This window comes from Symphalangus syndactylus, chromosome 8, assembly GCF_028878055.3.
Source record: "Symphalangus syndactylus isolate Jambi chromosome 8, NHGRI_mSymSyn1-v2.1_pri, whole genome shotgun sequence".
Taxonomy (NCBI): Eukaryota; Metazoa; Chordata; class Mammalia; order Primates; family Hylobatidae; genus Symphalangus; species Symphalangus syndactylus.
The window spans coordinates 27350288-27372048 of NC_072430.2; the positions used below are offsets into that span (position 1 = coordinate 27350288).

The following is a 21761-nucleotide window of genomic DNA, read 5'->3' on the forward strand; positions in this document are numbered from 1 at the left end:
ACTTAATACACTCAGAGTATCAACCCTAGATTTTATTTTATTATTTATTAATTTTTGGAGACAGAGTCTCACTCTGTCCCCCAGGCTGGAGTGCAGTGGCATAATCACAGCTCACTGCAGCCTCAAACTCCTGGACTCAAGTGATCTTCCTGCTCCAGCCTCCCAAGTAGCTGGGACTACAGATGTGCACCACCACGCCTGGCTAATTTTAAAAAACTTTATTTAAAGACAGAGTCTCACTATGTTGTCCAGGCTGGTCTCAAACTCCCGGCCTCAAGCCATCCTCTCACCTTGGCCTCCCAAAGCGCTGGGATTACAGGCGTGAGCCACCACACCCAGCCTGTTTGCTAGATTTTAAATTCCTTTAAGAAAGTTCTCATGTCTTGTTTATCATTGCATCTCTCGCTCTCACTTGCCATGGTCTCCCATCCCCCAGTACCTAGCCCAGGCTTGCACATTCTAGTTGCTTAATAAATATTTGTTTTACGGATCGGCAAATCCACAGTTGAGAAGTTATTAAGGGACAACAGTTTCAGCAGTGATCCAGAGTCCCCACAGAAGTGCAAGAGGGAGAGTGGGAAAAGGGGAAGGCAGGGAGCAAAGGCCAGGGCTGAGGAGACGCCTCTTCTTCTACTTGACAGCTGTGTCTGTCTGAATGTTTTTCTCATTCTTGTTGTTCTTAGGGATGAAAAGGAAGGAAGGAAACGGTAGATTTGTACCTTACAGGGCTTCTGCAAAAATGGATACTTTCTGTTTCCAAATTATTTCCTTTCCATTTTCGTGTAGGTCTTACAAAGAGAAAAGGAAGTAAAGAGGAGAGAAATAACTTGAAACTTACAGCTGAGGAGAGGTCAGTGTGAATTAGCCTGATATGTTGGCCAGATTTTTGGACTACCTAATGTCATTCCATTTTCCCAATGTCAGGGAGCAAAGCTTTTACTCCACTCATAGAGCCACATATTTTTCCTTAGGCTGAATATTTAAAAAAAATAAATTTGTCTGGAATGGTAGCTATTTTTTGAGTTTTATGTTTGCATGCACAGTCATTCTGTTCTAGTAGACACAGTTTACCACCATTATGCAATAAGTCTTTCACTTCTTCAGAAACATATAGTCTATTTTTACAGTTCCCACTCTCTGCGGTGAATGCAAAAGTCCCAGAAGGAGTGTGCAGAGAAAGCAAGGATTTATGAACCAGCCATGCTCCCTCTCAGGGGTTCACAGTGTGCTTCCTACGTGGTGGTTTTGCAGGTGACGTGGGTGGTGGAAACTTCCTTAACTTATGCTTGATCTGAGTTTTCTCATCAGAATATGACCTTTGTCTCCTTAACCCAGAAGATGCCAATGAAGTGGGTATCCTCCAAGTGAAGGCTTGGAGGTTTGGAAGAAAAAATGCATTTCTTCCTCCCCTCCCTTTTTGTTTATTTTATGTTGAAAACAAACCCTTTTTTTCCCACTGGCTGTAGCAGTTGCCCTCAATGAGATGCCTTGGTGACAGCTTCAGAAGCCAAGCCTACCTCTGAGAAATGGGCAAAAAAAAAAAAAGAAAATGCATTTTCAACATCGAGTGTATTTGAATTATTGTGTTGCGTTTTTTTAAAGCTCCTTGAGAAACTGAAGACCAGAAATTAAAATAATGAAATCTGAGTCCTGTCCAGGTTTAGCCATCCTTCTGATTTACAGGGGCTGCTTGTACCTTAATCTATGCCTTATGGCTCTCCATCTGAGAAAAGGTGCTGGATTTCAAGGTGGGTAGTGATCTGACATAAATTCTCAAGCACAATAACGTTCTTTTTCTGGCTGGGGCTGGAAGGAGGACATATATATTGGAAGCAGGACTAAAAATTTGGCCCGAGTTTCTCACAGAATTCCAGAGCACCTTCTCAACAGTGTCATAATCCTATGTACCCAAGGGAGAAGGTTTGAGGGAAATATAGACTGTGCTTGAGATTCAGATTTACAGCTCATGGTTTCAAATATTTGGGTGTGTTGTCCTCTCTGTCTATACAACATGTTGGGCATTTGTTATGCATTTTCCTGGCATTCTAACCCTCAGTGTAGATGAAGAGATTGCATTATGAAATTTGTCTTATGAGCTGTGCAAAATTGAGCTGCATTTGTAGCTTGCCCATCTCTTTTGATTCCCTGTACTCTTCTGCCTTCTCCAGCACCTGATTCAGAATACAGTCCTCCCACCTCAACCTCCGAAGTAGCTGTATGTTACCTTACAGCACATCTCAATTCAGACTACCCACATTTCAAGGGTTAAATACTAGCATGTGTCTAGTGGCTACCTCGATGGACAGCATAAATATGGAACATTTTGATCACTATAGATAGAAAGTTCTATTGGACATGATCTAGCCCAGTGATGTCAAATAAGAATACAGTGTGTGCCACACATGTAATTTTTTTTTTTTTTTTTGAGACGGGGTGTCACTCTGTTGGCCAGGCTGGAGTGCAGTGGCACAGTCTCAACTCACTGCAGCCTTGACCTTCTGGGCTCAAGTGACCCTCCCATCTAACCTCCTAAGTAGCTGGGACTATAGGTGCATGCCACCATGCCTGGCTAATTTTTGTATTTTTTTTTTTTTTTTGTAGATATGGGGTTTTCCTTTGTTGTCCAGAGCTGTGCACATGTAATTTAAAATTTTCTAGGAGCCATATTAAAAACTAGTAAAGAGAGGCCAGGCGAGGTGGCTCATGCCTGTAATCCCAGCACTTTGGGAGGCCAAGGTGAGTGGAACGCTTGAGGTCAGGAGTTTGAGACCAGCCTGGCCAACATGGTGAAACCCCGTCTCTACTAAAAATACAAAAAATTAGCCGGATGTGGCGGCATCCACCTGTAATCCCAGCTACTCAGGAGGCTGAAGCAGGAAGATCGCTTGAACCTGGGAGGCAGAGGTTGCAGTGAGCCGAGATTGTGCCACTGCACTCCAGCCTGGGCAACAGAGGAAGACTCTGTCTCAGAAAAAAAAAAAAAAAAACCAGTAAAGATAACAAGTGAAATTAATTTTCATAATGTATATTATTTAATAATTAATATATCCAAAAGATGATCATTTCAACAAGTAATCAATACAAACATGTTAATATGATATTTTACATTCTTTTTTTTTCTTAAGTCTTGGAAATCCAGTGTGTATTTTACCTTACAGCATATCTCAATTCAGACTACCCGCATTTCAGGGGTTACATAGCAGCATGTGTCTAGCGGCATAAACAAAGAACATTTTGATTCCTATTGGACAGCACATATCTATCCCATTCATGAGAATCTTTACGTAGAAATTTGTCTTTCTGAAGAAGGCATCACCTGTCATCTTAATTTTCCAAAGAGCCTTAGGCAGTATCTTTCTAGCCAGCAGAATAACAAGAAAGCCCATTTCTAACTATTTGAAACTGTTTTTCCTTAAGGCTCAAACTGTACTAAAGTCCCTGGTAAGCAAAGAAAACAGAGCCAAATGCTTTCTGCATTCCGCGGCTTATCTGCTCCCTAGAGCCTCTGGGATGCCTCTCTGTACTCCCTTGGGAAGCTTTCTACTGGTATCAAAGTTAATTTGTATATCATTCCTTAAAGTTCCCAAGCCTCATTTAAAAAGGGCTTGCCTTCTCTCCACCCTCAAAACTGCTCAAAGAAGTGGTGTGCTGGTAAAGTGTTTAGTGATCAGCTCTCTGGAGGAAGAAGCCCTGATTTGTATCGTTTCCTATTTCTGTGGTGTAAATTCTCCTGCCACAGCTAGTGATTTCAAGTTACCAAGGTGAAGTCACTGAACAAGGTGGTGGGAAGAGCAGCTTGCAATCTGGTGGGAAATGGCTCCACCACGTTACTGGAGCATATGTATATGTGGACTTTTGTTTTCTATTTCCAGGAATCTGTAGAACAAGCTTGTCTAACCCACTGCCCACACGCCATATGTGGCCCAGGGTGGCTCTGAATTGACCCAACACAAATTTGTAAACTTTCTTAAAACTTTATGAGATTTTTTGTGATTTTTTTTTAGCTCATCAGCTCTCATTAGTGTTGGTATATTTTATATGTGGCCTAAGACAATTCTTCTTCTTCCAATGTGGCCCAGCGTATTAGCCTATTCTCATGCTGCTAATAAAGACATACTAAAGACTGGGTAATTTATAAAGAAAAAGAGGTTTAATGGACTCACAGTTCCACATGGCTGAGGAGGCCTCACAATGGTGGAAGGCAAAGGAGAAGCAAAGTCACATCTTACATGGTGACAGGCAAAAGAGCCTGTGCAGAAGAACTGCCCTTTATAAAACCATCAGATCTCATGAGACTTATTCACTGTCATGACAACAGCATGGGAAAAACTCGCCCTCATGATTCAATTACTTCCCATCGGGTCCCTCCCACGACACATGGGGATTATGGGAGCTACAATTCAAGATGAGATTTGGGTGGGGACAACAGCGAAAACATATCACCCAGGGTAGCCAAAAGATTGGACACCCCCGCTATAGAATATATCATAGAATATCTTTCACATAAAAGGCAAAAATGTCCGGCCAGGCGCAGGGGTCACGCCTGTAATCCCAGCACTCTGGGAGGCCGAGGCGGGCAGATCACCTGAGGTCGGGAGTTGGAGACCAGCCTGACCAACATGGAGAAACCCCATCTCTACTAAAAATACAAAATTAGCCAGGCGAGATGTTGCATGCCTGTAATCCCAGCTACTCGGGATGCTGAGGCAGGAGAATCGCTTGAACCTGGGAGGCGGAGGTTGCAGTGAGCCAAGATTGCGGCATTGCACTCCAGCCTGGGCAACAAAAGCGAGACTCCATCTCAAGAAAAAAAAAAAAATGTCCAAAGGCCTCAGTGTATTGGATAAAAGTGTCATTTTAAGCATAGATGCATTTACTAAGAAGGTGCAGAAGTTAACAAAATAAAAAGATTATAAATTTATCATTCTTCTATTTCACATCTATACCTTTAATTAACAATACAGATCTAATCAATATTACTCTGTTTAAACACAGCTGAACATGAAATCAACTGTCATTAGCACCTTTTTATTCTGGCCAAATGACAACTATACCACTGTTGTTCCATAAAAAGAAACAACAACAAATACACAAATAGCTTGAGAATTTATCTGAACTTCTCATTGACCCATGCGTCTAGAAAAAAGCCCATACGTTTGTGAGGCTCAAATAGTCTAAATGCAATACATAGAGTGTGAAACAATCAGTTATGGGGTCTGTTCTACCTCTGACAAGCCATAGGATCTTGGGTAAACCTTTAAAACTACCCAGGGCCTGCCGGGCACAGTGGCTCATGCCTGTAGTCCCAGCACTTTGGGAGGCCGAGGCAGGTGGATCACCTGAGGTCAGGAGCTGGAGACCAGTCTGGCAAACATGGTGAAACCCCATCTCTACTAAAAATACAAAAAATAGCCGGGCATTGTGGTAAGTGCCTGCAATCCCAGCTACTCGGGAGGCTGAGGCAGGAGAATCGCTTGAGCCCAGGAGGCAAAGGTTACAGCGAGCTGAGATCGCGCCATTGCACCCCAGCCTGGGCAACAAGAATTAAACTCCATCTCAAACAAAAACAAAAACAAAAAACACTACTCAGAGCTTCATTTTCCTCACCTATAAAATTAGGGTCAGTGTCATCCAAATTTTAATCATCCATATATATGACCATGACTATTTTCATCATTTGCATATGCTACCTGCCCTATTATTTTCTTAATATTTTTCTTTTATTTTTGAAACAGAATCTTGCTCTGTTGCCCAGGCTGGAGTGCAGTGGTGCAACCTTGGCTCACTGCAACTTCTGCCTCCCGGGTTCAAGCAATTCTCCTGCCTCAGCCTCCCAAGTAGCTGGGACTTCAGAGGCCCACCACCATGCCAGCTAATTTTTTGTATTTTTAGTAGAGACAGGGTTTCACCATGTTAGCCAGGATGGTCTTGATCTCCTGACCTTGCGATCCACCTGTCTCGGCCTCCCAAAGTGCTGGTATTACAGGCCGCGCCCGGCCAATATTTTCCTTTAATCAACTCACCTTTTTACTTAACTACTAGTAACATCCATAAAATCCTAGGTGGCGGTGGTGGTGGTGGTTGTTGACTCTCTGTTGCCCAGGCTGGAGCGCAGTGACCCGATCATGGCTCACTGCAGCCTCAACCTCCCAGAATCAAGCAATCCTCCCACCTCACCCTCCTGAGTGGCAAAAACTACAGGTACACACAACCATGCCCAGTTAATTTTTTTTTTTGGTAGATACGAGGTTTTGCCATGTTGCTCAGACTTCTGGGCTGAAGCGATCCGTCTGCCTCGGCCACCCAAAGTGCTGGGATTATGGGCATGAACCACTGTACCCAGCCTCAATCACAGTTTCAATGTTTGTTGTTTGTTCTAATGCATGTTGATACACAAACAGAACTGTAAATATAACCAATGTGTGTGTGCTTCCTAAAATTATCTTGCATACCACACGTGGCCAGCATCCTGCCTTTTCAGAAACATAAAGCAAGGTGATCCCTGTGGGTCCCACAGCACTGTTGGTCTGAGAGCTGTCATTATCTCAGCTACTTTAGTACTTCCTGTGGAAATTTCAGGGTTGATTCACATTTCAGAGACACTTGTCAGTCAAGATGAGTGAAACTAATGGATTATCTAGCCATACTGTTGTCCAAGTCTCTCACTACATATAAACTTGGCTTGAGACTTCTATTCTGAAATGTACTTGCTCCTATACCAATATAACTTGCTTGCTCCATCAAGCAGCAGAAAGATCTGATCAAAAATTTAAATGAACGCATTTTGCATATAATATTTTGTCTCTTACTATTAAGCTCGGTAAATAGGTTGAAATCTGCATATAAATCACTTATATTTGCCTAGTTGTCTCTATGGGGTTGTAGTGATGGTGCTTTAAATATCATGTGAAATTTTTAAGAGATTGCTGGGCATGGGAGAGAATATGGAATTATTTTTCTAAAAAAAGAATTAGGAGTTAGAAAGCAGGACTTTCTTTAGAGTTGATGTGGCTTAAATAATTTCAACCAGATGAACCGTTGTCAACAATTTGCATTTAAAATATAATTAATTATGTTAGTCGGCCGGTTATTATACTAGGAAATTAAGATACCATACATGTTTATAATAGGAAATTTCTCAATTGTCTTTTTTAATCCACTATAAAGCTGCACATTTATTTCCACCAGAGGAAAGAAAAACATATTATGCTGCTAAAGTAATACCAGTCTTTTCTAGGATTAGGAATCAGTGGATGGTTTGTGGGATTTGTGATTTCTATTCTCAAATAAAAACCAGATGGGCTAAACCAACAGCATAAACAGTTGAGGGAAAAAAGTTGGCAGAAAAAGTCACATTTGATAATTAAATTTGTTGTTACACCTTCTCTTATTTAATGAGACAGTCAGAAACTTCTTTTGCAAGATAATGTAACTCCCGAGCTCTGATTTAACCCAATAAAAGTTCAGACTTAATTTTGTTCAGGGCATAATTAGGTAACAATATGATAATCAAGTGGGTCTTTTTTATTTTCTATTTTTATTTTTTTGAGACAGGGTCTTGCTCTGTCACTCAGGCTGGAGTGCAGGGGCGCGATCACAGTTCACTGCAGCCTCCACCTCCCGGGTTCAAGCCATTCTCCCACCTTAGCCTCCCGAGTAGCTGGGACCACAGGTGTGCACCACCATCCCTGGCTAATTTTTCTAATTTGTCTAGAAACAGGGTTGCACCATGTTGTCCAGACTGGTCTTGAACTCTTGGGCTCAAGGGATCCACCTGCCTCAGCCTTCCAAAGTGCTGGGATTATAGGTATGAGCCACCACACTTGACCAAGTCCTTTTATTATAATAGAAACAGAAAATTCTTGCCCAAAACAAACTTTCAGGAAATATTCATACTGTTGTTCATTTAAATGTAGACATAATCAGTTTATGTGCATATTTATACATAAAAATAAAGATTTAGTATATGCCCTTTATTGTACATGCATTAGCAATATCAATGCAATTACTAACTGTACATTTTATTAATATTTGGTATTCTAGCACAAATGCAAGGAACTAATTTACATCTACTTTATAAACTGAAGAGTAGAAACAGTTATGTTAACCATTCAATATTTTAGAGAACATGATACCAAAGAAAGAATGCACACTTTGCCATTTAATCTAGGCAATTTGTCTAGAATCCTAGATTCACTGGCTCATACATTCATGCACATTCCATGAGAGCTGACTGTGAGTCAGACCCTGTGCTCAGCTCTTTGCAAGCATTATCTTACAATCTCCACTTTTCAGAGGAGGAAACCGAGGCTTTGAGGGATTAAGGTAATTTCCAGGTTTGTACAGCCAACACGGTGCGTGGCTGGTTTGAATGTAGACAGCCCACAGCAGGGCTGTGCTCTTGAGTTCCTGCTGCATGCAAGACCTGGGCTGGTTCTCAGGATGCAAAGATGAATAAGAAGTGGGTGCTTATGCAGCTCATCACATAGGGCCCCAGAAATAGAGTTGAAAGACACCATCCCCTGCCCACACTTTTTTTTTTTTTTTTAAGAGACAGGTCTTACTATGTTGCCTGGGCTGACCTTGAACTCCTGGGCCTCGTGCAATTCTCCCACTTCAACCTCCAGAGTAGCTGGGACTACTGGTGCATGCCACCACACCCAGCTCCAAACTCCCTTTTATTACAGATAAGAAACTGGTGTTCTAAAGAGGTATGCACCTTATCCTTGGTGTGTATGGTAGATAAGAATATAGGTGAAAGTGTAAAGATAAAAACGATGAATTGGTTATTTTAAATAGTGATAATGTCATTTACTAAATACTGCAATATCTTTGTGCTGGAATACATATAAATTATTACTTAGACCTCGATTCTGCTCAAATATGTGGTAAGAATATGTATGGATGTGAGTATTATAACTATGGCTGAAATAGAGATTAAGAAAATAAAGTAACAATTCTGGTTAATTCAGTTCAACAAATATTAATCGTGTGCCCATGTGCTGGGCAAAGATAAAGCACTGGGTACGTAATGAAGCATACGACACGCAGGGTCCTTGTCCCCCTAACATAGACCACGGAAAGCATGTGGGCATTATAGTCATAGTCCCGATGCCAGCTCGGGAGATCCCTGGGAAGGTCATGAGAAATGGTTAGATCCTGGATCTATTGTGAAGGTCCAACTAACAGGACACACCTTTAGATCAAATGTGGCGTTGGGTGCTGGGGATATAGCAACCTAAGAAACACATGATTGTTGACTTTCCAGAACTTTTATTACGGTCTGGGTGTCAGACCTTAGTCAAATAATCACTCACATAAATGCAAAGTTCAAACAGTTTAAGCTCTGAAGAAAAACATGCCCAGGGCATAAGAGGGGATCTGATGTGGCCAGGGGGTGAAGTGTTGTCAAGGAAAACTTCTCCGTGGATTCAAAGGATCCATATGCCTGACGGAGTGGGGGTCAGTGGGGCGGAGAGGAAATAGCACAGGCAAGTGTTCTGGGGAAGTGGAGAATGTCTAGGAGGATCTGGCAGAAGGCCAGGGAGGTCAGGCGGAGGGAGCCTGGGGGAGATAAGCTGTGAGAAAGAGAGTAAAACTCCTGGGCAGGACGCCTGGGAAATGGAAGTTGAAATGGAAATCAGATGGCAGGTCCTACTCTCCAAATCATTCATAGTTTCCCTAATGCAAGGACTGGCAGTGGGACATGAGGCAGGAGTGGTGAAACTCCGATTTTACTATTGATGAACTGTTGATACCATTGTATCAATTCTGTATCGAGACTTTTTACCAGCGAGCATGCTTTACTTGTTAAAAAAGAACATTTAGGACAGGTGCAGTGGCTCACGCCTGTAACCACAGCACTTTGGGAGGCTGGGGCAGGTGGATCACCTGAGGTCAGGACTTCGAGACTAGCCTGACCAACATGGTGAAACCCCGTCTCTACTAAAAAATGCAAAAATTAGCCGGATGTGGTGGTGCATACCTGTAATCTCAGCTACTCAGGAGGCTGAGGCAGGAGAATGGCGTGAACCCAGGAGGCGGAGCTTGCAGTGAGCCGAGATTGCGCCACTGCACTCCAGCCTGGGTGACAGAGCAAAACGCCATCTCAAAAAAAAGAAAAAAAAAAAAAAAAGAATGAAGACTCACTTGCCCACAGCAAGAAGGGATCCTGCCAGTAGATATCCCCTGGGTTTGAACTGTAACCCTTCCCTGGGTCTCCAGCCTGTCTGCCTAACCTGCAGATTTTGGACTTACCAAACCTTCACAATCACATAGCCAATTCCTTAAAATAAATCTCTTTCTGTAGGTGTGTGTGTGTGTGTGTGTGTGTGTGTGTGATGTGTGTGTATGGGGTAGTGGGATGAATAGGGTAGGATGGCAAGTTTAAATTTGGGCCTGTGGAGTTTGCAGTGTTTATAGGAAATCTAAATGAATCTATACAAGGTAATTCCAAATTCAGATACAGGCTGGAAATAGAGATGCTAAGAAAAGCAGCTAACATTTCAATGTGTTACACCATGTGCCAGAAACTGTACTAAGCATGTTACATGTATGATTTCATTTAATCATTAAATAGCCAGCCTTGTGAGATCAGTCCTTTTATTATACTCTTTTCCAAGACTCCACAGCTAGAATGTGGCTAATTTGGGATTTCAACCCAAACAGTCTGACTGGAAGTTTTTGGCTTATAGGTAACAAATAAAGCAACAGGGATAAGTCAGTTTGCTCAGGCAGAGGATGTAGTTTAAGCAGAGGGCAGACAGTGAAACTCTAGAGAACAAGAACATTTACCTGTAATTCAGGAGCAGAGATTTCCTTAAAGATTAAAAAGGAGGAGTTCAGAGAGAGAAAAGGAAAGCTGTGCAGAAGTTGGGTTAGTCATTCCAAGGGAGAAGCATGTTTCTAGAGGAAAGGCAGGAGAGGTCAAGTGCAGGAGGGATGATAAATGTCTATTGGCTTCAGCATCAGGGGTGGGGTCGGCGGCACACAGACTGCTACAAGAGGAATGCTGCGGATACGTAGCTGTGGAAGGGATTCGGGCCCAGGAGGAGTGATGGGCTTAAACCCAACCAGGGTCACCAGGACTCTCCCATGCTGAGGGCGGCTGATATCACATCATATCCACTGATATCTTTGATAAAGGATTTTTGCCACTAGTGCATTCTTTGTTGTGTTCCTGAGCAATTTGTCATTTGCTTAATTTGATTTTACCAGCTTCCCAGTTACTCTGCAACCTCTGCCTCCTGGGCTCAAGTGATCCCTCTGCCTCAGCCTCCCAAGTAGCTGGGACCACAGGTGTGTGCCACCACACCCAGCTAGTTTTGTATTTTTTGTAGAGATGGGGTTTCGTTATGTTGCCCAGGCTGGTCTTGAGCTCCTAGACTCAAGCAATCCTCCTACCTCGGCCTCCCAAAGTGTGAGATTACAGGCATGAGCCACTGCCCAGCCACATCGTGTGCAACTTTGAAGATGTTTCTGCATTTTCTTCTTCCTACCGTTAGTAACTTTTATCTGGTGCTAGAGAGAAGATATAATGCAGATAAACCAAAGAGTGGAGATTAGGAAATTGGGTCAGGGTAAGCCCTGTTTCTCTTTGGAAATCATTATATAGAGGAAAACTTTTTCATTGTGGTTGCTGCATATACCCAAATATAATGCAGTCTTTCCCCAAACCCCCACCCCAAAATAGTCTCACAGAAAAGTTGACTTCAGTTAAAATCTTTACAAAGTCATTCATATTACATGAAGCCCTCTTAGTTACTTTATTTTGAACAATAAATTCCCCTGGGAGAAGACATTTATATTCTTACAATAATAAGCTATGGCATCAGTTAAAAGAAAAACAAAGAATTTTAGGCAAGGCGCAGTGGCTCACACCTGTAATCCTGGCTTATTGGGAGGCTGAGGCCAAAGGATTGCTTGAGTCCAGGAATTCAAGACCAACCTGGCTAACATAGCAAGACCCCGTCTCAAAAGGAAAGGAATGGAAATGAAAGGAAAGGAAAGGAAAGGAGAGGAAAACGTTTAACAGAGATATAGTAATTATGAATGGGAAAATGACCTCTCAATTACAAGTGTTGGAAATTGTTGAGAACAGTCTTCTAAAAACACTTTAAGGTGCAATAAAACAAGTGATTATATTATGGAGTTCACAAGTAGCTTAGGATACAGTTTTCAAGGTCAGTATTCTTTTTATTTTATTTTGTTGACTGAGAATCAAGGATCATTATTATATAAAGATTCCAAAGGTACTATATCTTAGGCAACTTAGATGGAAATAAAGATGATGTGTTCTGAAAAACTCTAGAAAACTTATAAAGTGAGGCCAGGCACGGTAACTCATGCCTGTAATCCCAGCACTTTGGGAGGCTGAGGTGGGCAGATCACTTGAGATCCAGAGTTTGAGACCAGCCTGGCCAACATGGTGAAACCCAGGCTCTACTAAAAACACAAAAATTACCTGGGCGTGGTGGTGTGTGCCTGTAATCCCAGTTACTTGGGAGGCTGAGGCATTAGAATTGCTTGAACCCGGGAAGTGGAGGTTGCAGTGAGCCATGATCACACCACTGCACTCTAGCCTGGGCAGTAGAGTGAGACCCCATTTCTAAATACACACACACACACACACTTATACATATATGCTGTATTAGTCAATTTTCATGCTGCTGATAAAGACATACCTGAGACTGAGCAATTTACAAAAGAAAGAGGTTTAATGAGGCCGGGCGCGGTGGCTCACGCTTGTAATCCCAGCACTTTGGGAGGCCGAGGCAGGCGGATCACGAGGTCAGGAGATCGAGACCACGGTGAAACCCCGTCTCTACTAAAAATACAAAAAAATTAGCCGGGCGTGGTGGCGGGCGCCTGTAGTCCCAGCTACTCGGAGAGGCTGAGGCAGGAGAATGGCGTGAACCCAGGAGGCGGAGCTTGCAGTGAGCCAAGACTGAGCCACTGCACTCCAGCCTGGGCGACAGAGCAAGACTCCGTCTCAAAAAAAAAAAAAAAAAAAAAGAGGTTTAATGGACTTATAGTTCCACATGGCTGAGGAGGCCTCACAATCATGGTGGAAGGCAAGGAGGAGCAAGTCACATCCTACATGGATGGCAGCAGGCAAAGAGAGAGTTTGTGCAGGGAAACTCCTGTTTTTAAAACCATCAGATCTCATGAGACTCATTCACTATCAGGAGAACAGCACAGGAAAGACCTGCCCCCATGATTCAATTATCTCCACTGGGCCCCTCCCACAACACGTGGGAATTTTGGGACTTACAAGATGAGATTTGGGTGGGGACACAGAGCCAAACCATATCGTATGCATATATATTAAAATTGCCCAAAAGGCTTTTGTTTTGTATTTTTTCATGGAGCTACTGTCTTATGTACATAATTGTCTTATATTTGGGCAGATAAGGCACTCCATGAGCCCTGATGTAGACTGGCAAATATTTTTCTTTTTTTTTTTTTTTTTACCAGAAACACGTGCACTTTATTGAATGCCATTGTAGAAAAGTGTGTGAGGATAAAGGGCTGATACAGGACTCGGCTCCGGGGGCAGGGCGAGCAATGGAAGGTGGAGTATGTGGGATACAGGTCATGGGCAGAGCTCCTGGCCTCAATGATGCCTCCTGATCTATCGATAGGCCTGGAAGATCAATACTGGGATGACGATGAGCAGAATGGTCATGAGGATGCCCAGAATCAGGGCCCAGATGTTCAGGCACTTGGCGGTGGAGGCATAGGCCTGGGCCCCGGTCACGTCACCAACCATCTTCCTGTCCCTAGACTTCACGGAGTAGGCGAATGCTATGAAGCCCAGGCAGCAGGGGTTCATGAAGAGGGTGTTGAACAGGGACCAGATGACATGGTCAGGCACGGAGGTCTTGCTGCAGATGTGGATCACGGTGGACGTCGGGGAAGCAGGGTTGTGGGGCGCCCCCAGCACAGCCACCTCGTGCTCCTCCTTGAGCATCTCATAACTGGGGGGCTGGCCGCTGTTGACAGGAGAGCAGAAGGTTTGGACAGTGTGGTTCATGGTGTCCAGCGAAGACCAGCAGTGGTCGGGTTACGGGGATGGTTCTCTGCACTCAGTATTAATGGGTCACTACCTATAATCACAACAAGGAAAAGGCTAGGCTAGTCAGATGAAAGTCTAAAGGCTGACCCAGCCCTGCTGTATCCACAGAGCACAGCAGATGATGAACAATGTGCCTCCTGAGCCTGAGTGAGTGTCCGCTGTCGATATTGGACTACATTGCCCAGATCCCCAGCTTTAAGATATCTTTGCCCCAGGTGCTAGGAAGGTTGTAGGCAGACAGCTCTCAGCTGTCAATCCTTTTAGGGAATAGCCTAGGCTGAAGAAAGCTTTCTTGTCCAAGGACATACCCCCTTTCCAGGATAGCCTGCAACCAATGACCAGTTGCCATTGTATGGAAGCTCAATCCCAATGCCCCAGTTCAGACCAGTGCTGAAGGAGCTGCCTGTGGGACTGAGGCCTTGCAGTGACTACACTGCAGCTTAATTCTCCCTCTTCCCAACCTGCCTTCTTTCCCTTTCTCCTACAGATGTTAATCTCAAACGCACTCCTCAAATAAATCCCCTGCCTGCCAATTTCTGCCTCAACAGAACAAAGGAACTCATGCGGTTTCAATAATCTTTTAAAAGCCAATTTATCTACAATGGAAAATCCACATGTTCTAAATAGCCATAAAGTTGTTTGTGGATACCAAAATTCAGAGAAACACTGAGATAGATAGTTTAATAGGCAGAACAGTAGAGACAGAGACTGATTGGGAATGAACTTCAAGAATTTTAAGATTTTTGAGTGAGTATAGTGCTATAGATGACGTGGAACTTGGTACACTCACGAATGAGGAGGCAACAGCCACTGGAACATAGGTGTGAAAAAAAGAGTGATGCAAGGATTTAAACAAGTTCAAAGACCCTGGAAATGACTCAGGGACCTGTCAGAGAGGGGAAGGCTGAGCCATTTTTGATGAATACAGAAAATGAGCAAGAATTATATGCATTATTTCATTAATTCCTTGACTATTTTATTTTATTTTATTTTATTTATTTTTGAGACAGAGTTTCACTCTTGTTATCCAGGCTGGAGTGCAGTGGCACGATCCCGGCTCACTGCAACCACTGCCTCCTGGGTTCAAGCAATTCTCCTGCCTCAGCCTCCGGAGTAGTTGGGATTACAGGCGTGTGCTACCACACCTGGCTAATTTTTGTATTTTTAGTAAAGACGGAGTTTCACCATGTTGGCCAGGCTGGTCTTGAACTCCTGACCTCATGATCTGCCTGCCTTGGCCTCCCAAAGTGCTGGGATTACAGGCATGATTCCTTGGCTATTTATGAAGTCCTTCTACCATGTTAGCCTCTGTCCCAGCAGATGACACCATGAGGAGCTGTAAGATGCTACGTAGTTGGATGGTGTGAGGCTGAAGAGAAAGAGACATTCATGTGAAGGTAAAAACTGATGGTTTGGCCAGGTGTGGTGGCTCACACCTATAATCCCAGCACTTTGGGAGGCTGAGGCGGGTGGATCACGAGGTCAGGAGTTCAAGACCATCCTGACCAACATAGTGAAATCCCGTCTGCTCTAAAAATACAAAAAAATTAGCTGGGCACCATGGCAGGCACCTGTAATCCCAGCTACTTGGGAGGCTGAGGCAGGAGAATCACTTGAACTCAGGAGGCGGAGCTGGCAGTGAGCCGAGATCGTGCCACTGCACTCCAGCCTGGGTGACAGAGCAAGACTCCGTCTCAGAAAAAAAAAAAAAAAAAAAAGATGGTTTGGCAGCCGCACAATGAGAAGATAAGAGAATATGGAGCTCTTCTTGCCCTCACCCCAGCTCCAGCTCCCTGCACGTCCTCAAGGGAGAGCAGGCTTCAGTTATAATTAGGAAGCAGGGGGAACATTTGGTAAAGACTGGAATATGTTAGGAAATTTACTTAGCATTTTATAGGGATTCCAGAGGATGAAATGGGGGGTTTGGGAGAGAAAAGAGTGCCCGTAAAAATACTTCCATGCCATTTAAAGAGTGTGATGATGAAATTAGGGCTGAGATATTCTAGCAATCAATATTGAGACCAGTGATGTTTATTCATGATGGCGTGAGGGTAAACCAGATAACTGAGAGCCAAAGAGATCTACAGATGGACCTAACCCAATTAGGAAAATGAATAACACAATAGCAGGCCTAGTTTTTATAAATTATGCACACCGATAGGAATAACTTAAGAGTACAATGATTTACTTATTCAACTTAAATTGCTATGAGAATAACCCCTTAAAGAAGAAGATGGCATTATAACATTTAGCATGATGCAACACTATGGTGTTATATGGCGTAGTTACTGAAGGCAGTAACAGACCAATCTAAAAAGAGAGGCTACAGTATTAAAATCATTCTGAACTCCATTAGACAAATGGCTGACTTTTCCATCTCCAGAAAGTAACAAATAGGAGAAACAAGGACAGACAAGACAGTCAAGAGATTACAGCAATGTAGGGTCAAAGGAGAGCTTCCTCTTCGCCCTCTGAAGGTTCGCCTGAAAAATCAACTCACAAAAGGCAGTTTAATGGGACAAAAGGCAGACAATTTATTTAACACATACACACAGAGAGCCACGCAGTGACCATCCACCCTGCAATGGGGTTTTGAAGCTTATATGCCATCCTGGCTAGACAGGTTATGGGAAGGGAGTGAAGAGGAACTCTGTTGACGGGATTATTAGGAAGAATGAATGGATCAGGGAACAGAGATTAACTTGTTCATTTTCTTGTGAAAGGGTCTGTTCAGGTGTGGTTACCTTCTTGGTCTTACAGGGAGGAGAAGAAGGAACAACGGTTCCTTTTGGTGGGTCTAGATCTTAGGCAGATAAAGGTTTTGAGAGAGACAATGGGATGGAGAAGTTCAGAGAGACCTTGAGGCTTCTTCACTTCAGTATGTCAGACCACCATATTTTAGGGTATCGGTTTCTGAGCCCCAGTAATAACATTAAGAGAAGGAAAGACGTCAAAAAAAAATTGTTGTAAAACAAACAAAAAATTAAAAACAAAAAGAGACTGTTAAAAGAAAATGTAGCATAGAGCAAGAGGCATGTTTGGAAAAAGTGATCACCTTTTAGGAAGTTGTCAATGGATGAGATCCTACTTAAGCATTCCCAGGTGTGAGACCATCACTTTGCCTTTGAGATGCCAGGGGTTAAAATGGCATCTCCAAGAAAAATGTATCAAGTGTGATACATGAATGCAAAAAATGTAGAAAATGTAAGGCATTGTTCTTACATTTTCCCCCCACCTTTGTATACCATCAGATTGGCACTTTTCATGGTAATAAATTCATGGTTGAGAGGGGGCACGGAGTGGCCAGAGAAAGGCTGTCTCAATAGCATTTTACAACCAGCATGTTCTTTGATTTTTAAAATTATTTTATTTTTCAGGCTATGCTTCAACTTTTCTTCCTAGGATTGTTTTTTTTTTTCTCTGTGCAAGTTATCTTTAAATAATAAAATCTCTTTCCCTCCTAGTATGCAATGCTCGTAACGACTTCAATGAAACATTTAGGTCCTCTGGAACCCAGGACTGTTTTGTGATTCACATCGTTACAAAATATGTCTCATTAAGATGATGCACAAGCTGAACGGGAGTTAATGAACCTGCATTCTTGCAGGATAATTCAAACTTTAAGGGTGATATTAACTTAAATAAAATAAGAAAGGGAAGAAAAATCAGGTTCATTGTACACCAGAGATCATGATCTTTATCCTCTCAGTTCATAAAGGCTTATCTATTGCTCAGTTACTCTCATACCATTATTAGAGTGGTTGTAGAGCACATATATGTATATAATTAAGTGCCCCTCTGTGGCCATTAAAGGGCCGCCTGCGTTTCCACAGGGAGCACATGTGGAAGTTGATTCACAAGCTTATAAGAGTGTGTCAGTACCTTTCACCTTTATGACATGCTGCATGGAAATATGTGGCATCTGCCACTTATGATCCAAAGCAACAGTGGGGAAAGTATGGCCCATGGCCAAATCTGGCCCACCACCTGTTTTGTAAATAAAGTTTTATTGGAACACAGCCACACCCATGTATTTACATATTGTCTATGGCTATTTTAGTACTGCCACAGCAGAACTGAATAATTGCAATGGAGATTGTAAATGGCCCACAAAGCCTACGATATTTACTATCTGGCTTTTTAAAGAAAAGTTTTTGCTGGGTGTGATGGCTTATGCCCATAATCCCAGCACTTTGGGAGGCCAAGGTGGTGGGATCTCTTGAGTTCAAGACCAGCCTGGACAACATAGTGAGACCTCATCTCTACCAAAAAATAAAAATAATTAGCTAGGCATAGTGGTGCTGGCCTGTGGTCTCAGCTACTCAGGAGGCTGAGATGGGAGGATCCCTTGAGCCAGAGAGGTTGAGGCTGCAATGAGCCATGATTGTGCCACTGCACTCTAGCCTGGGCTGCAGAGTGAGACTCATCTCAAACAAACAAACAAACAAAACAAAACAAAATGGCCAGGGATGGTGGCTCATGCCTATAACCCCACCACTTTGGGAGGCCAACGCAGGAGGATCACTTGAGGTCAGGAGTTCGAGATCAGCCTGGCCAACATGGCAAAACCCTGTCTCTACTAAAAATACAAAAATTAGCCAGGGGTGGTGGTGCATGTCTGTAATCCCAGCTACTCGGGAGGGTGAGGCACAAGAATTGCACCCGGGGGGCAGAGGTTGCAGTGAGCCGAGATCACGCCACTGTACTCCAGCCTGGGTGACAGAGAGAGACTTCGTCTCAAAAAAACAAACAAACAAAAGACATGGTTTCACCATCTATTTGGTCTAAAGGCAAACCTTTGCTCTATACCTGTTGACCAAATACATAATTGTAAAATGAGTAAAAGCTATATTAAATTAGTCAAATACGTAGTTCAGAACACAATATTTATATTGCCTATGATATCAAGGTTCTAGGAGTCACTTGACCTACTGAGGAATATTAGTCTCTTTTTAAAAGCCTACACTTGGTATTTTAAGCTCTTCTTTCGTTGTCAAGAAATTAAATAAATAAATAAAAACAATAGCCACGAGTTTTCGTGAACCCTCCTGAAACACAATGTCTCGTGTTCCCCTTCTGGCTCTGTGGCAGCTGTTAACTATCAAATACTATTTCTAGAACTGTGCTGACATCAGTCGATGATGATACACAAAGCTGTTTGGCATGACACACACTGTGCAAGTTGAGGCTGTTAAAATGAAACAGCTCTGTTAAAATTAACTCTATTCACATCGCAGGGAAAATATCTAAGTTTGCCAAATCAATTCCTTCCTATATCAGTGGGGAAGAACCATTTTCCAACCTCTAAAAAGGTGATTCAGACACAGGAGAGCAAAAAAACCTCCAAAATTAAAATGATAAAACAAAAATTTGCTTGACAGCAAAAGTACTTCCAAATGGATGAAACTGAATCCAAAACTGTGCCTGCAACGAATTTAACTGACAAGAAAGTCTGCATAATGGACTTGGTTTTATTATTAATGCTAATATGGGTACATTTTTGTTCTATTGTGCTGATAGCAAGAAGATAAATGCCCACCGAAGGCACTAAAATATCTCCACTTGGTTGAAATACTGATTATAGTTAGAATGCAAACACTTATTCTTCACTTGTGAGAAAGAACCATTTTTTTTAAAAAAAGAAAGTGCTACTATAGAGGCCATTTCAGAATCAGGTGAGCTTTGAAATAGAATTTCTTAAAATAATGTCGTGCAACACTTAATGAAGAGTTTCTTTGTAAAATTTTAAATTATGTAGATACAACTTTATCAAAATGATAAATATATTCATTGCATGATTTCTAATTAGCACTTCTTTAAAATTAATAATTAGCCTTACAGAGTCCTTATAATCAGGGGTTGAAGTTTACATTCAGGAAAACTAAGCCTAATGGTATAAATGATTTTTTTTACCAGCTCACCTCCCCCTGAAAATCAGTGCTTCAGACTCTCTCCTTCCCTGAACCCCAAGTCACAGGAGCAGCCAAACAGGGATTGAGAGGCATGAGGACTGTGCCCAGGAGTATCCGGCCAAGGGTGGAAGCTCCACAGTTGTTTGCAGTCAGGAGGGCCAAGGGTCTGGAAGCCAGAGAGTTCAGGCCAAAGCCACGGTGTGTCAAGCCAGTAAATCAGTTAATCTGAGAAGCAGCAATTGGGTTTTGGAGATCAAGACTAGTATAAGGTCAGAAACTCCAGGAGGTTAGTAACAGCAAGGAAATAGAATGTAGGCATGTCAGCCCTGAAGGTAATTTCTATTTGTGCTTGCTTTTAGGGGACCTATTTCTGTCCCCCATGGCAGCGTGCAGGGTACTGGTTACAGCTGCTTTAAGAGTGAAACTACTGTAGATAAACCTTGATCCTAGCTGAAGCTAGCCTTCAATTACAAGAATGCTGTTACAGACCTCGGTCATGTAGAGATTATTTGAATGGCAATTACCCCTGTACTCTAAGCCTGTACTAATCATTCTAAATTCTCCCACTACTTGCCTTCCCGGTTGATTCATTTAGTTAACCTTTCTCTACTTTCTAGATCACTGATGTCTAAGGTAGGCAGAATGTTAGATGGCCCCCAAGATTCCCTGCCCCACTGGTGGATATACCCCCTCCCCTTGAGCGTGGCAGGATCAGAGAATGTGGTGAGATGTCACTCCCTTGACGAGGCTACTCATCCGTTGACTTGGAGTTAATCAAAAGGGAGCCCTATCCTGGGTGGGCCTGATCGAATCAGACAAGCCCTTTAAAAGAAACTGAAGGTCAGAGAATATATGCTGCTGGCCTCTGGAAGAAAGAAGCAAGCTTTGATGTTGTGAGAAGAGGAGGTCACATGGTAAGGACCTGAGAGTGGTCTCTGGGAGCATTAAGCTGTCCCTTGGTCACACAGATGCAAGGAAATGAATTCTGCCACCAACTACTAAGCTTGGAAGAGGACCCCGAGCCTCAGAGGAGATCCCAGTTCACACCTTGATTTCAGCCTGCTGAGACCCTGGGTGGAGGGCCTCGCTAATCCGCACCCAAATTCCTGACCTATGGAAACTACGAGATAATACATTTATGTTGCTTTAAGCTGCTAACTTTGTAGTAATTCATGCTGCAGCAATAAGAAACGAATGCCCTCTCCAATAAAACTTTCTGTGATAATGAAAATATTCTATATTTGCTTTGCCAATATAGTGGCCACTAGCCACATAGGGCTACTGAGCATTTGAAATGAGGCTAGTGTAAGTGAGGAACTGAATTTTTTTATCTTATTTAATTTTAATTGCCGGGCACAGTGGCTCATACTCGTAATCCCAGCACTTTGGGAGGCCAAGGCGGGTGGATCACCTGAGGTCAGGAGTTCGAGACCAGCCTGGCCAATATGGTGAAACCCTATCTCTACTAAAAATGCAAAAATTAGCCAGGCGTGGTGGTGGGCGCCTGTAATCCCAGCTACGCAGGAGGCTGAGCCAGGAGAATCACTTGAACCTGGCAGGCGGAGGTTGCAGTGAGCTGAGATGATGCCACTATACTCCAGCCTGGGCAACAGAGTGAGACTCCATCTCAAAAATAATAATAATAATAATAATAATTTAAACTAATTTAAGCTTGGGTAGCCATAGTGGCTAATGGCCACCCTACTGGACAGCACAGTTCTTCTTTTTTGAGACAAAGTCTTGCTCTGTCGCCCAGGCTGGAGTACAGTGGC

The 21761-nt window shown here is 42.9% G+C and overlaps 1 protein-coding gene and 1 long non-coding RNA gene across 6 annotated transcripts in view; one reads left to right on the forward strand and one right to left on the reverse strand.

Annotated features, from left to right (window-relative positions):
* Positions 1-21761, forward strand: part of LOC134737289 (uncharacterized) — a 142751-nt gene that overhangs the window by 90205 nt on the left and 30785 nt on the right. The gene's annotated exons all lie outside the window — the stretch shown is intronic.
* LOC129487557 (interferon-induced transmembrane protein 3-like) lies at positions 13472-14082 on the reverse strand. The gene has a single exon (XM_055288478.2). The coding sequence runs from the start codon at positions 14033-14035 to the stop codon at positions 13634-13636; it is 402 nt and encodes a 133-aa protein (XP_055144453.1). The 5' UTR covers positions 14036-14082; the 3' UTR covers positions 13472-13633.

Bases quoted from the DNA above. Each gene is read 5' to 3' on its own strand.
- LOC129487557 (XM_055288478.2), bottom strand. From the start codon at position 14,035: ATGAACCACACTGTCCAAACCTTCTGCTCTCCTGTCAACAGCGGCCAG.